This window comes from Bombina bombina, chromosome 2 (assembly GCF_027579735.1).
Source record: "Bombina bombina isolate aBomBom1 chromosome 2, aBomBom1.pri, whole genome shotgun sequence".
Lineage (NCBI taxonomy): Eukaryota > Metazoa > Chordata > Amphibia > Anura > Bombinatoridae > Bombina > Bombina bombina.
In genome coordinates, this window is record NC_069500.1 from 908,164,036 (window position 1) to 908,180,708 (window position 16,673).

The 16,673-nt window shown below is 37.5% G+C and overlaps 1 protein-coding gene across 1 annotated transcript in view; it reads right to left on the reverse strand.

Annotated features, from left to right (window-relative positions):
- FRAS1 (Fraser extracellular matrix complex subunit 1) overlaps positions 1-16,673 on the reverse strand; it is an 868,578-nt gene that overhangs the window by 632,542 nt on the left and 219,363 nt on the right. The window contains 2 exon segments of the mRNA XM_053703296.1: positions 119-211; positions 13,722-13,829. Of these exon segments, the coding sequence (XP_053559271.1) occupies positions 119-211; positions 13,722-13,829 (201 nt within the window).

Genomic DNA, 16,673 nt, shown 5'->3' on the forward strand with positions numbered 1-16,673 from the left:
AATTCTGGAGTAGACCGTCCCTTTAAATAAAATTTCTGATAACGGTTTCCAGTTATTGTTTTCTGAGAATAACAAGATGGCAGTTTGAGAACAACTTCACTTTTTAAATGTTACTTACAGCACGGATAATTCCTTCATGTTGGCAAAATCCTTGGCTTTGTGAGGTACACTGAGGGCAGCAGGTGTTGTATTCTATCCGCAGCACTTCTCCCTGAAAAATCAAACAGATCAATGTAAGAGATTTGTGAGCATGCAGCTGATGCACAAATAAAAAATTAACACATTTTAAACAAATCTCCCTCGCACAGAGAATCATGTATATTTCATCAGAAAGCAAACAACAGATTTGACCATGGGAGCAGATATTGTAGAGATGTTAGGCTAAAATGTAAGATCAGATCTACCTTAGAAAATAATCAAAGAGAATAAATAAGCAGTAAATACTGTAAATGTTGAAAAGGCCTGAGGCACCAAATCAACAAACAAAAACTGACTTTTACAAAGGGCAATAATGTCAGTCAATAAACTGAATCATAATGCAGACTATTAAAATGAAAGGTTAACAAGAAACAGACGTCTCACAATTTTTATTATGCATTATTCCTTTTTAAAAGTGTTTTTGCATGATAGGTAAGTGAGGGTTAACAAACTTACTTTTAAAGGAATATTCTATTGCAGACAATGACATGCTCTAGTTCAAGTCCAGTTTACGGCTCCCAAGCAGAACATGATGGCTTACTAGCAGTTTCCTGTTAAGCATCTGCAATGTTTGTGGCTTCATTAAATGACTTATCTATGTGTTTAACTCATTGGGGGGTTAAATAAATAGTTGGCTAGAGTCCATAATGCAAACATTACATGGCATAACAAATAAGATCACATCATTCTTGCATAAGAAGTCCCCTTTAAAGGGACATTCCGGTCAAAATTTAAATGCACATAGATGAAATGCATCTTTGAAAAGAAACATATTTGCAATATACATGGATTGGCACAAATGCTTCTAGCAAAAGTTATCACTGTTTTAGTCTTAACATATTGCTCTGCATGTGCATGTGAACCATAGCTAGATATTCTCAGTGCACCAGCATTTTATGTACTACAGCTGCTCAGAGTGCCAGTGGGGCTTGTATAATGTCAGCAATTAACAAATTGAGTCATTACCAGATCGTACAAACACCTTAGGCTCCCTGAGCAAGTGCTGTGTTTAAAAAGCTGGTGCACTGTGCATATTTAGATATGCATTGGAAACAGCTATAGCTTTTATAGGAAGAGTTTTTGCTAATACATGTACATTACAAAAATGCCTCTATTCAAAACTGAAATGCATTCATGTGGATTTTTAATTTTGGCTGGAATGTCCCTTTAACTTGAAATGCCTAATTCAAACCTCCCCAAGCTATATGTGTCCCAAGCCAATCAGCTGCCATGCAGTTAAATATATAGCATATAGCTGCCTATGTTTATGGAGAAGCTCAGCACATTTCTAGACCAACTTGAATGCATTATTTTCCACTTATACGTCTCCATTTATCAAGCAGTCAATGCTGCAGCGGTTGTAAGACCATTGTTCCTTAACCTGTCCACCACCGATCGGGCCGCCAGTGAAAGGGGAGACGGTATTGCACAAGCATTTCTGGTGAAATGCTTGTGCAATTATTAATGCGGATAGCATTTAGCAATGTCCAGAGGACATGATTCGCTATATTAATCAACGCCATAGTGTTCAAAGTTAGATAGATCAACATAGATGTATGTTTATGCCACTGAAAGGAGAGAAATATCATTGAAATGTGACTTTTAAATTATGAAAATAGTCAGACTACGTATATCCCTTATAATGAAATCACATCAAAAGTGTTATATCCTGAATGTGTTTAGGAGAGAGTAAATTTAGGTGGAAAGGAGAAGCTGGGGGTTAAAGCGAAGACTTTCTGGTCAACCAAATATCAATAACTGGATTATGATTTTATGTGCAAATAGTGAAAGTGTATACATATAATAGAGTAAGGAAAGCGCACTCTCACTAAAAAAGCATCTACCAGGGTGCAGGCACGAATTAATACAGTACAGATGAAGCTTGCATTCTCTGGATTTTCAAAAAGGTGCTTTATTTAGCAAAAATTTTGACATTTTGGGGATCAGTCACCCCTTCATCAGACCTGGTCCCCGAAACATCACATTTTTTTGCTAAATAAAGCACCTTTTTGAAAATCCAGAGAGTGCAAGCTTCATCTGTAATATATATATATATATATATATATATATATATATATATATATATATACACACACACACACATACATATATATCATTTTTTTAAGAAAATAATTAAAAATATATTTTTTTTAAAAATGGTAAGGGAAAAGGCATAGGCCTAGATTTGGAGTTTGGCGTTAGCCGTGAAAACCAGCGTTAGAGGCTCCTAACGCTGGTTTTAGGCTAACTCCGGTATTTGGAGTCACTCAAAAAAGGGTCTAACGCTCACTTTTCAGCCGCGACTTTTCCATACCGCAGATCCCCTTACGTCAATTGCGTATCCTATCTTTTCAATGGGATTTTTCTAGCTCCGGTATTTAGAGTCGTGTCTGAAGTGAGTGTTAGAAATCTAACGACAAAACTCCAGCCGCAGAAAAAAGTCAGTAGTTAAGAGCTTTCTGGGCTAACGCCGGTTTATAAAGCTCTTAACTACTGTGCTCTAAAGTACACTAACACCCATAAACTACCTATGTACCCCTAAACCGAGGTCCCCCCACATCGCCGCCACTCGATTAAATTTTTTTAACCCCTAATCTGCCGACCGCCACCTACGTTATACTTATGTACCCCTAATCTGCTGCCCCTAACACCGCCGACCCCTGTATTATATTTATTAACCCCTAATCTGCCCCCCACAACGTCGCCGCCAGCTACCTACAATAATTAACCCCTAATCTGCCGACCGCAAAGCGTCGCCACCTACATTATAGCTATGTACCCCTAATCTGCTGCCCCTAACACCGCCGACCCCTATATTATATTTATTAACCCCTAATCTGCCCCCCTCAACGTCGCCTCCACCTGCCTACACTTATTAACCCCTAATCTGCCGAGCGGACCGCACCGCTACTATAATAAAGTTTTTAACCCCTAATCCGCCTCACTAACCCTATAATAAATAGTATTAACCCCTAATCTGCCCTCCCTAACATCGCCGACACCTAACTTCAATTATTAACCCCTAATCTGCCGACCGGAGCTCACCGCTATTCTAATAAATGTATTAACCCCTAAAGCTAAGTCTAACCCTAACACTAACACCCCCCTAAGTTAAATATAATTTTAATCTAACGAAATTAATTAACTCTTATTAAATAAATTATTCCTATTTAAAGCTAAATACTTACCTGTAAAATAAACCCTAATATAGCTACAATATAAATTATAATTACATTGTAGCTATTTTAGGATTAATATTTATTTTACAGGCAACTTTGTAATTATTTTAACCAGGTACAATAGCTATTAAATAGTTAAGAACTATTTAATAGTTACCTAGTTAAAATAATTACAAAATTACCTGTAAAATAAATCCTAACCTAAGTTACAATTAAACCTAACACTATACTATCATTAAATTAATTAAATAAAATACCTACAATTACCTACAATTAAACCTAACACTACACTATCAATACATTAATTAAGTACAATATCTACAAATAACTACAATGAAATAAACTAACTAAAGTACAAAAAATAAAAAAGAACTAAGTTACAAAAAATAAAAAAATATTTACAAACATAAGAAAAATATTACAACAATTTTAAACTAATTACACCTACTCTAAGCCCCCCAATAAAATAACAAAGCCCCCCAAAATAAAAAATGCCCTACCCTATTCTAAATTACTAAAGTTAAAAGCTCTTTTACCTTACCAGCCCTGAACAGGGCCCTTTGCGGGGCATGCCCCAAGAAGTTTAGCTCTTTTGCCTGTAAAAAAAAAACATACAATACCCCCCCCCAACATTACAACCCACCACCCACATACCCCTAATCTAACCCAAACCCCCCTTAAATAAACCTAACACTAAGCCCCTGAAGATCTTCCTACCTTGTCTTCACCATACCAGCTTCACCGATCGGTCCAGAAGAGCTCCTCCGATGTCCTGATCCAAGCCCAAACGGGGGGCTGAAGATGTCCATGATCCGGTAGAAGTCTTCATCCAAGCGGGGCAGAAGAGGTCTTCCATCCGATTGAAGTCTTCATCCAAGCGGGGCAGAAGAGGTCTTCCATCCGATTGAAGTCTTCATCCAGGCGGCATCTTCTATCGACATCCATCTGGAGCGGAGCGGCAGCATCCTGAAGACCTCCGACGCGGAACATCCATCCTGGCCGACGACTGAACGACGAATGACGGTTCCTTTAAATGACGTCATCCAAGATGGCGTCCCTCAAATTCCGATTGGCTGATAGGATTCTATCAGCCAATCGGAATTAAGGTAGGAATATTCTGATTGGCTGATGGAATCAGCCAATCAGAATCAAGTTCAATCCGATTGGCTGATCCAATCAGCCAATCAGATTGAGCTCGCATTCTATTGGCTGTTCCGATCAGCCAATAGAATGCGAGCTCAATCTGATTGGCTCCACCTGCCTACACTTATTAACCCCTAATCTGCCGACCGGACCTGAGCGCTACTATAATAAAGTTATTAACCCCTAATCCGCCTCACTAACCCTATAATAAATAGTATTAACCCCTAATCTGCCCTCCCTAACATCGCCGACACCTAACTTCAATTATTAACCCCTAATCTGCCGACCAGAGCTCACCGCTATTCTAATAAATGTATTAACCCCTAAAGCTAAGTCTAACCCTAACACTAACACCCCCCTAAGTTAAATATAATTTTAATCTAACGAAATTAATTAACTCTTATTAAATAAATTATTCCTATTTAAAGCTAAATACTTACCTGTAAAATAAATCCTAATATAGCTACAATATAAATTATAATTACATTGTAGCTATTTTAGGATTAATATTTATTTTACAGGTAACTTTGTATTTATTTTAACCAGGTACAATAGCTATTAAATAGTTAAGAACTATTTAATAGTCACCTAGTTAAAATAATTACAACATTACCTGTAAAATAAATCCTAACCTAAGTTACAATTAAACCTAACACTATACTATCATTAAATTAATTAAATAAAATACCTACAATTACCTACAATTAAACCTAACACTACACTATCAATAAATTAATTAAATACAATATCTACAAATAACTACAATGAAATAAACTAACTAAAGTACAAAAAATAAAAAAGAACTAAGTTGCAAAAAATAAAAAAATATCTACAAACATAAGAAAAATATTACAACAATTTTAAACTAATTACACCTACTCTAAGCCCCCTAATAAAATAACAAAGCCCCCCAAAATAACAAAATGCCCTACCCTATTCTAAATTACTAAAGTTCAAAGCTCTTTTACCTTACCAGCCCTGAACAGGGCCCTTTGCGGGGCATGCCCCAAGAAGTTCAGCTCTTTTGCCTGTAAAAAAAACATACAATACCCCCCCCAACATTACAACCCACCACCCACATACCCCTAATCTAACCCAAACCCCCCTTAAATAAACCTAACACTAAGCCCCTGAAGATCTTCCTACCTTATCTTCACCATACCAGGTTCACCGATCCGTCCTGAAGAGCTCCTCCGATGTCCTGATCCAAGCCCAAGCGGGGGGCTGAAGAGGTCCATGATCCGGCTGAAGTCTTCATCCAAGCGGGAGCTGAAGAGGTCCATGATCCGGATGAAGTCTTCATCCAAGCGGGAGCTGAAGAGGTCCATGATCCGGATGAAGTCTTCTATCAACGGCATCTTCAATCTTCTTTCTTCGGGAGCCATCCGACGCGGAACATCCTCTTCTCCCGACGCCTACTAGCCGAATGAAGGTTCCTTTAAGGGACGTCATCCAAGATGGCGTCCCTTGAATTCCGATTGGCTGATAGGATTCTATCAGCCAATCGGAATTAAGGTAGGAAAATTCTGATTGGCTGATGGAATCAGCCAATCAGAATCAAGTTCAATCCGATTGGCTGATCCGATCAGCCAATCAGATTGAGCTCGCATTCTATTGGCTGTTCCGATCAGCCAATAGAATGCAAGCTCAATCTGATTGGCTGATCGGATCAGCCAATCGGATTGAACTTGATTCTGATTGGCTGATTCCATCAGCCAATCAGAATATTCCTACCTTAATTCCGATTGGCTGATAGAATCCTATCAGCCAATCGGAATTCGAGGGACGCCATCTTGGATGACGTCCCTTAAAGGAACCGTCATTCTTCAGTTGGACGTCGCCGGATGAAGATGGGTCTGCGTCGGAGGTCTTCAGGATGGAGCCGGTCCTCATCGGATGAAGATAGAAGATGCTGCTTGGAAGATGATGGTAGCCGGTCCGGATCTACTCTTCTTCCCGGATAGGATGAAGACTTTGGAGCCTCTTCTGGACCTCTTCAGCCACCGGATGATGGATCGCCAGCCCCCGCTTGGGTTGGATGAAGATTTTGGAGCCAGGACGGATCGGTGATACCTGGTGAGGTGAAGACAAGGTAGGATGATCTTCAGGGGCTTAGTGTTAGGTTTATTTAAGGGGGGTTTGGGTTAGATTAGGGGTATGTGGGTGGTGGGTTGTAATGTTGGGGGGGGGGTATTGTATGTTTTTTTTTACAGGAAAAAGAGCTGAACTTCTTGGGGCATGCCCCGCAAAGGGCCCTGTTCAGGGCTGGTAAGGTAAAAGAGCTTTGAACTTTAGTAATTTAGAATAGGGTAGGGCATTTTTTATTTTGGGAGTCTTTGTTATTTTATTAGGGGGCTTAGAGTAGGTGTAATTAGTTTAAAATTGTTGTAATATTTTTCTTATGTTTGTAGATATTTTTTTATTTTTTGCAACTTAGTTCTTTTTTATTTTTTGTACTTTAGTTAGTTTATTTCATTGTAGTTATTTGTACATATTGTATTTAATTAATTTATTGATAGTGTAGTGTTAGGTTTAATTGTAGGTAATTGTAGGTATTTTATTTAATTAATTTAATGATAGTATAGTGTTAGGTTTAATTGTAACTTAGGTTAGGATTTATTTTACAGGTAATTTTGTAATTATTTTAACTAGGTAACTATTAAATAGTTCTTAACTATTTAATAGCTATTGTACATGGTTAAAATAATTACAAAGTTGCCTGTAAAATAAATATTAATCCTAAAATAGCTACAATGTCATTATAATTTATATTGTAACTATATTAGGATTTATTTTACAGGTAAGTATTTAGTTTTAAATAGGAATAATTTATTTAATAAGAGTTAATTAATTTTGTTAGATTAAAATTGTATTTAACTTAGGGGGGTGTTAGTGTTAGGGTTAGACTTAGCTTTAGGGGTTAATACATTTATTAGAATAGCGGTGAGCTCCGGTCGGCAGATTAGGGGTTAATGTTTGAAGTTAGGTGTCGGCGATGTTAGGGAGGGCAGATTAGGGGTTAATACTATTTATTATAGGGTTAGTGATGCGGATTAGGGGTTAATAACTTTATTATAGTAGCGGTGCGGTCCGGTCGGCAGATTAGGGGTTAATAAGTGTAGGCAGGTGGAGGCGACGTTGAGGGGGGCAGATTAGGGTTTAATAAATATAATATAGGGGTCGGCGGTGTTAGGGGCAGCAGATTAGGGGTACATAGCTATAATGTAGGTGGCGGCGCTTTGCGGTCGGCAGATTAGGGGTTAATTATTGTAGGTAGTTGGCGGCAACGTTGTGGGGGGCAGATTAGGGGATAATAAATATAATACAGGGGTCGGCGGTGTTAGGGGCAGCAGATTAGGGGTACATAAGTATAACGTAGGTGGCGGTCGGCAGATTAGGGGTTAAAAAAAATTAATCGAGTGGCGGCGATGTGGGGGGACCTCGGTTTAGGGGTACATAGGTAGTTTATGGGTGTTAGTGTACTTTAGAGTACAGTAGTTAAGAGCTTTATGAACCGGAGTTAGCCCAGAAAGCTCTTAACTACTGACTTTTTTCTGCGGCTGGAGTTTTGTCGTTAGATTTCTAACGCTCACTTCAGACACGACCCTAAATACCGGAGTTAGAAAGATCCCATTGAAAAGATAGGATACGCAATTGACGTAAGGGGATCTGCGGTATGGAAAAGTCACGGCTGAAAAGTGAGCGTTAGACCCTTTTTTGAGTGACTCCAAATACCGGAGTTAGCCTAAAACCAGCGTTAGGAGCCTCTAACGCTGGTTTTCACGGCTAACGCCAAACTCCAAATCTAGGCCTAAGGAAGGATTTTTGGAAATTACGTCCCTAAGGGGATGAAAAAGGGGGGTGAACTTTTTTATGAGGATACCTATATCACAAAAAACGATGATGTTACAGACGTGAACATTGGTATTTAGATTCTCCTTGAAAAATAAAGTAACACATTTTTTTACCATTTTCCCAAAATCCACTTAGGGGGGGGTCAAAAAGGGGGGGGCTGATATATGAGGATACCTATATCTCAAAAACCAACAATGTTACTGACGTGAAATTTGGTATTTAGATTCTCCTTGAAAAATAAAGAAACACGTGTTTTACCATTTCCCCAAAATCCGACACATGTTTTATCATTTCCCCTGAATCCAACTAAGGGTGGGAGTCAAAAGAGGGGGGGCTGATTTATGAGGATACCTATATCTCAAAAACCAACGATGTTATAGACGTGAACATTTGTATTTAGATTCTCCTTAAATAATAAAGTAACACATTTTTTTACCATTTTCCCAAAATCCACTTAGGGGGGGGTCAAAAAGGGGGGGGCTGATATATGAGGATACCTATATCTCAAAAACCAACAATGTTACTGACGTGAAATTTGGTATTTAGATTCTCCTTGAAAAATAAAGAAACACGTGTTTTACCATTTCCCCAAAATCCACTTAAGGGGGTCAAAAGAGGGGGGGCTATGAGGATACCTTTATCTCAAAATCCGACAATGTTACAGACGTGAAAATTGGTATTTAGATTCTCTTTGAAAAATAAAGAAACACGTGTTTTACCATTTCCACAAAATCCACTTAAGGGGGTCAAAAGGGGGGAGCTGATTTATGAGGCTACCTAAATCTCAAAAAACGACAATGTTACAGACGTAAAAATTGGTATTTAGATTCTCATTGAAAAATAAACATATGTTTTACCATTTCCCCAAAATTCACTTAAGGGGGGTCAAAAGGGGGAGGAGGCTGATTTATGATGATACCTATATCTCAAAAACCAACAATGTTACAGATAAACGAAAATTGCTATTTAGATTCTTCTTTAAAAATAAAGAAATGTGTTTTAACATTTCCTAAAAATCCACTAAAGAGGGGTCAAAAGGGGGAGGGGGTTGATTTATGAGGATACCTATATCTCAAAGATTAAAGATGTTACAGACGTGAAAATTGGTATTTAGATTCTCCTTTAACATTTCCTGAAACTCCACTTAAAGGGGGGGTCAAAAAGCGGGTGATTTATGAGGATACCTATATCTCAAATCCAAAGATGTTACTGATGTGAAAATTGGTATTTACATTCTCCTTTAAAAATTAAGGAACAAGTGTTTTATCATTTCCCAAACATCCACTTAAGTGGGGGGTAATTTATGAGAATATCTTTATCTCAAAAACCAAAGATGTTACAGACATGAAAATTGGTATTTAGATTAAGTGAAACAAAGAGAATGTGCAACCCAAACGGCAAACACATGAGGGCACATGTTGATGCGAGTGGTTGTGTTTTTCGCTGTTTTTTACAAATCACAAAATCCACACGAGCGAAGCCGCGGGCAACAGCTATATATATATATCCAAAGTCCAAGCTACAGTATTACCCTCCAAAGGTCATCCGCCTGGGTGCACAAAATGCAATAAATATTCCACAAGACAAATGTACTCACAGGTCTTTGTTCAAAGTATGTTCATAGATTTAATGTTTTTAAACGTTTTTGAGGAGAACTTCCCCTTCATCAGCATAACAACATTGTGATAAACCCACACTTAAATAGAAAAAGTGTAACAAAGCACATAATTACAAACCTGTGTGAACACTCTAAGGCGCCAAATTACGATGTTGGAAAGCAAACCATGCGTTCCATTGCAATCTAAACCGGAAGTAGACGCAGCATGCGTCACTTCCGGTGTGTACATATTTCTAATACATCAAAATCTGCATTTGCCTATACTTTCTCTACAATGAGATTCAACCTTCAAACTCATGTTAAATATGCAGATGCAACTCATAATAAACATTTTCCTGTCTTATTTATGAACGACACGTGTATACTCCTTCCTAAACTGTTTACCCATCCTATCGTCACTCTAAAATTTACACCGACCATTATATGTGATAAAAGTGGATCTAGCCCATTTACCGTGTATCATAATGCCTCTGTGTTAACCTCTAGTTTGTCAATATATATGGCCTTACTAGAACGCAAGTAGTGCGCTCATTATGAGAGGAGAATTGAAGTTGTCACATATGTCCCAATTCCGGTCTACACGGGCATGTAAAAATAAAAGTAAAAAATTAAAAATGATATACTTCTATCACCGTGCCATCATGGAACTAATATGACAGCATTATAAGGCCAGTGAGGTAGCTCAGTTGGTAAATGCCCTGACTACAACAAAAATCCTGTTTAAAAAAGATCCAAGATCACAGGTTCGAATCCCGGCAGGGCCGACTCAGCCCTTCATCCTTCCGAGGTCGATAAAATGAGTACCATTAAATTGGGTAATAATAACAACTATTACTATTCAGCTGCCGATTTGGTGAATTCCGAGAGCAAGTGCTGAAAAAGCGCTTTGAGTCCCACTTGGAGAAAGGCGATATACAAATACTAGTTATTATTATAATCTCAATGCCTTACCTCCATATGGCACTAACTTAAAGTCTACAATACAACATATGAATAAATGTTATGAATTGTTATGGCCGTTATTATAGACGATCATTCCTAAACCAGGCTTGTCTTATAACCATCCCCTACAATACATAACTGTGTGAATGCGCAGCCATAGTCAAGCAAACAACATCCTCTAGCATGCTGCCGATGTCAGAAGTTGTGTTACTAATCCAGAAGGGGTGGGACTATAGCTGCCAGCCTGTTAGATTGAGTGTAATTCTGAAAACAGGCCAATGTGACAAGGACAGTTTAGCTGAGGGTTATAATACCTGTGTCGACACTCTTAGCCCCATATTAAGGGAAACTGTATCGGATGATACATCAAAAGAATTACATAGTAGAAAAACAAATTGAAATTTACAAAAGAAAGGAAAAGATTTAGATTGCTAAAACCAAAAGTAATACTGTTGCACTTGTAACAATTTGTTTTCATCCCCTGATAATTGAGCACCAAACTTATGCACATTCTCCCATTCACCATAAGTATATACATTTATAGACATAACCACCTATTAGCACCATGACCATGACTATATGCAATTCTATATACATTGAACACCACTGGATATTCTCCGCAATATGTCCCATTTACACATCTGGGGTTAACTCAAATTCCGCATCACACAGCGGGTAATTGGATGTCCCCTTATATGATAGAATGTCCATAGATGTTGGAACCTACACATTAGTGGTCTTTGCACAAAGGAGAGTGACCAGTTGATGTGGCCATACCCCATAAACGGTTGTGTGTAGGAACCATACAGGCCATTCGCCCAATGGACTGATGTGTCTGTATACCCAGGCATATATAGCCTATAAAACTCCTATCAACCGGGTAAAGGCCACAGTTACCGCACTCCTGGTATGTAGTGCATAACATGATGTAAGGTAATTCTACAGTCCAGACGATAGGTGGAACTTAAAGGGAGAAGACACCACCATAGTTTAAGTACAATTTGTACTATTAGGTAAATGGAGTGTCTGTTTACTATGGTGACCACACTGGCTGAACGTGTCCCACCTGACATGTCCAGATCCCGTACATTTACAGGGTAAGGGTACTAGGCAGAATAAACGTACCCTCTCCAGGGGCAAGTTACCCACGTTCCCCATGTAAGGTTCACGCCACCAGTATTTGCACCCTTGGTTTGTAACTCCAACCTAGATTAGTGATTTGAAGTCAGGTGGTGAATTCAAGCCCCCTGGGTGTACAGTCCCCAGCCTATACATCCATTCAGCCTCTCGGATGAGCAGTGCTTTGCTCCTATCGCCACCTCTGTCCAATCTGGGTATGTGGTCAATCAGAATGTAGCAGATGGATGATACTTGATGTGACACCTGGGCACAGTGTCGTGCAACAGGTTGCTCCGATTCCCCTTTTTTTAATGCCAATCGTATGGCTCGTCTGTGATTCGCCATTCTTTCATGTAGCGTACCAATGGTTTTCCCCACGTAAAACTGGGAACACGGACAGAACAATAAATAGACTACATGCGTAGTGTTGCAGGATAGTGAATGCCCAATGGTGTATGTCCGGTTAAATCTATGAACATACTTTTAACAAAGACATGTGAGTGCATTTGTCTTGTGGAATATATATATATATATATGTAGTAGAACATATTCTTCTATGTGTCAGGTTAGCGCACTTGAGAAAATGCGATCGGGTTTGCACGCAAGTAAGGTTATTTTTTTTCCACTTTTCGCAACTTGTAATACGCTCACTACCTGACGCGGGAGCGACGATAAATAGTGCTTCATTCGTAATCTAGCCCATAATTGGGAAATGGTACAGTGTTAACATATGAGCATAAATGCACTAAGTTGTACTTAAAGGGATATAAAAGTGCAAAAAGAAGATGTTTTTATTATTGCACTCTTGCTTGTATATAACTAGACTAAGCATTTGTTAGGACCACAGTAATCCACAAAAAAAAATCAGATAAAAATATATAAACTTTACCTTTAAATTTAAATGTACTTATATATAGGGTACATACAAATAGATAGACTGTTAATTAGTTACTAGCACAATAAAAGCAATACTTTGAGAGCTATTTTGCGTGTTACAGGCAATTAAAAAGGTTAAATCTTTTTTTGTGTGTGTTACTGGCAGCCAAGAGCTAAATCTCTCTTTTGTATTAGCTAAGTTGGCAAATCCCTTTTCTGTGTGTATTACTAAAAACCAGGAGTTTATTTCCTGTGTTGTGTCTTTGTCACTGTTAAACTGATGCTGTTATTTTGTGTGTGACTTTAGATATCAATTTTATAATAACATATTAGATGATAGGCATTGTTTTGCAACACAACATATGTATGTATTTTTATGTGCTAATACATTGTATTTGTTTGCTCACATACATACATAAAAATGCACACACACTTTCAATGGATATAAATAGCTGGCTGGTAATTTTTAGGGCTTGCTCCTGTTATAAAAAATGTTTTAATATACTGTAGTATATGAGATGGAGTATTGATTAACGTTGCTGTTTTTCTAAATACATAATCACCACTTCCATGTCTGTTGCCTTTTAGTCCTGGTTAAATGCATCTCAGTTATGGACAGTTATGGTCCTAGTCTAACAGTACTACTCCTTTTCACCAGTTCCCTGCTCAATGCTTTCCAATGTTTAGCTCCACTTCACATTAATCCCTTATTATTCTCCGCTTCTCATTCTAGTTTGGGGATTACAAAGTTTTGCTCTACATGTTCACAACAATAACATTACTCAGAATACCTTTGTAAAGTCACATTGTGGGTCTCTGCATTGAGTGGTTTCACAGACGACAATATCATTATGGCAGGTACAATCTTGGCAGGATTCTGGTTTCCATTCTGTATTGTTCTGGAAAAAAAAGGGGAAAAAAAACAGTTGTTTCCAATCTGTAAAATAAATACATAAATATAGAAAGTTGCCTCAATACTGCAAATTATTTGGGCCTATTAAAGTTATGGCCAATGAAGCCCATGGATTGGGCAACAGTATTTAGAGTGCAGTTCTATGGTACAATGAATTCCCATTCCTATGATCTCCAAATATTGTATTTATTGTATTATAAATCAATGATCCCCTTTTGTCTATGAGGGTGCATGACCTTTCGCTGCATCACTGACCTCTTGATATGTGGGAAGTTCAGGGGGCAGCAGATTTCCAAGTGCCTAGAGTACAATAATCTAAGTAAATAGTGTGTGTGCAGACTGAGTTTTTTTCTGAGCTCCTCAACTAAATTGTATGCCCATGACCAACACCAAGTTCCAAAATCAAATTTCCAAAAAAACTCTTTATTTAAAAACTACCATTTGCTAAAACCACTTCTAAAATAGCAAATTTGAACTTAAATAAATCTACCACGCGTTTCTTGGTCTGGAGTAAAAACTGGCTGTTTCTTCAGGCATACCGATGTACAAATGAGAAAGTATTATCTTATACAGATAAAACATAGATCCTAATACATTTAAAATTCAGGTGTGCAAAATAATTACCTCAATGTTAACCCCACCAAAATACAGCACATTATTGGTCACAGAAACAAAAGTCGTTTAGAGAACCTGGGTCCAGGGTATCGGTGAAAGAATATGATTCCCATTTACTGTAATTTTGGAGACATCCTTTTGGTGGTTTATATAATTTGGTACATAACATCAATTTTTACATTTGGATGTCAAAAGATATTGGTTGAGTTGGGTTAACAGTAGTCTCTGTTATGAAAGAAGTGAGACATCCCGGAATATAGCGTACTAGTCCTAAAGCCCGTTCACACGGGCCGTGTTGTGTTATATTTAATTCTCTCTCTCTCTCTCTCTCTCTCTCTCTCTCTCACCTACAACATCTTAAAGCTTGACAAATTTGCTTTGGATTTATAAATCAGATAAAATAATAATAGGTTAGATATATAATTCTGGAATTTACTTTAAATGGACAGTCAAAACCAAAATTGTTGTTTAAAAAGATAAATGGCTTTACTACCCATTCCCCAGCTTTGCACAACCAACATGGTTATATTAATTATAAAATTTAAACCTATAAATTTCTGCCTGTTTCTAAGCCACTGAAGACAGCCATTATCACATGCTTTTTTTTTATATTAGCTTTTCACAAGAGACTGCTAGTTCATGTGGGCCATATAGATAACATTGTGCTCACGCCTGTGGGTTGGGGCAGACAATGCACTAATTGGATAAAATGCAAGTCAATAGATAATAAATAAAAAGTCATGTGATCAGGGGGCTGTCAGAAAAGGCTTAGATACAAGGTTATCACAGAAGTAAAAAGTATATTAATATAACTGTGTTGGCTGTGCCAAACTGGGGAATGGGTAATAAAGGGATTATCTATCTTTTTAAACAATAAAACATTTTGAGATGACTGTCCCTTTAATAGTTACTTTACCTAAAACAGCAAAATTGTAATAATAAAACATAAAGGTGGTATAGACATGATACCCCCCTCTATGTATCTGACATCTTTACATGCAGTTTACACAGAATAACCCTATATTAGAATAGGGATAGGAAAGGGATAATCTTTTAGCACTTCAATAGTAAACTCAAGTTAAAATTTAACTTTTAATAAGAATTTAAATAAAATGACAGCTATAATTATAATGTGAAAATAGATTATTTAGGCTTGCCAGAAAAAAAACATTAAAAACACAACTCTGTTATTAGAGACTTGTTTCACTTTGTTAATTATTCTTTAACAATGTTGCTAAATCCAAAGTGCATACAAGGAAATAATATATTTAGTGTCGGAAGGATGAGATTATAACATATTTTTAGGAAACAAACACTAGTTGGGATCTATGCCCTGTGTCCCCTGTATTGGGGTATGGTAATAGTTCTGTTAAAGGGGACACTAAACCCAAATTGTTTATTTCATGATTCAGATAGATCATGCAATTTTAAGCATCTTTCTAATTTACTCCTATTATCAAATTTTCTTCGTTCTCTTGCTTTCTTTATTTGAAAAAGAAGGCATCTAAGCTAAGGAGCCAGATAATTTTTGGTTCAGACACTGGACAGCACATGTTTATTGGTGCTGTCCAATCAGCAAGGACAACCCAGGTTGTGAACCAAAAATGGGCCGGCTTCTAAACTTACATTCTTGCTTTTCAAAAAAAGATAGCAAGAGCATGAAGAAAAAATTAATAATAGGAGTAAATTAGAAAGCTGCTTAAAATTGCCCGCTCTATCTGAATCATGAAAGAAAAAATTTGGGTTCAGTGTCCCTTTAAGCTCATTAACCCCTTCCCATCCTTCCCACCGTTCTAAAGCAACAATCATTTTAAAGTTTTACATTTTTAAACTTTCTTTTTTAGTCTAAGATAACAGATGGCTAGTTAAAAGTTAAGCAGGTGCTTAACTTTTAGGGGCATCTGCTTAGATTAGGGGTTTGTGCAGTAAAAGAGCTAAATGCCCTTTTAAGGGCAATGCCCATACAAATGCCCTTTTCAGGGCAATGGGGAGCTTAGTTTTTTTTAGATTAGGTCGTTTTTTTTGGAGGGGGGGTTGTTGGGTTTTACTGTTGGGGGGTCTTTGTATTTTTTTTAAAAGTAAAAGGGTTATTGGTAGTTTATTGTAGGCTAGGTTTTTGTTTTATTTTGGGTGGGCTTTTTTATTTTGATAGGGCTATTAGATTAGGTATAATTGTTATTATTTTTGATAATTTTGTTTGTTATTTTTCGTACTT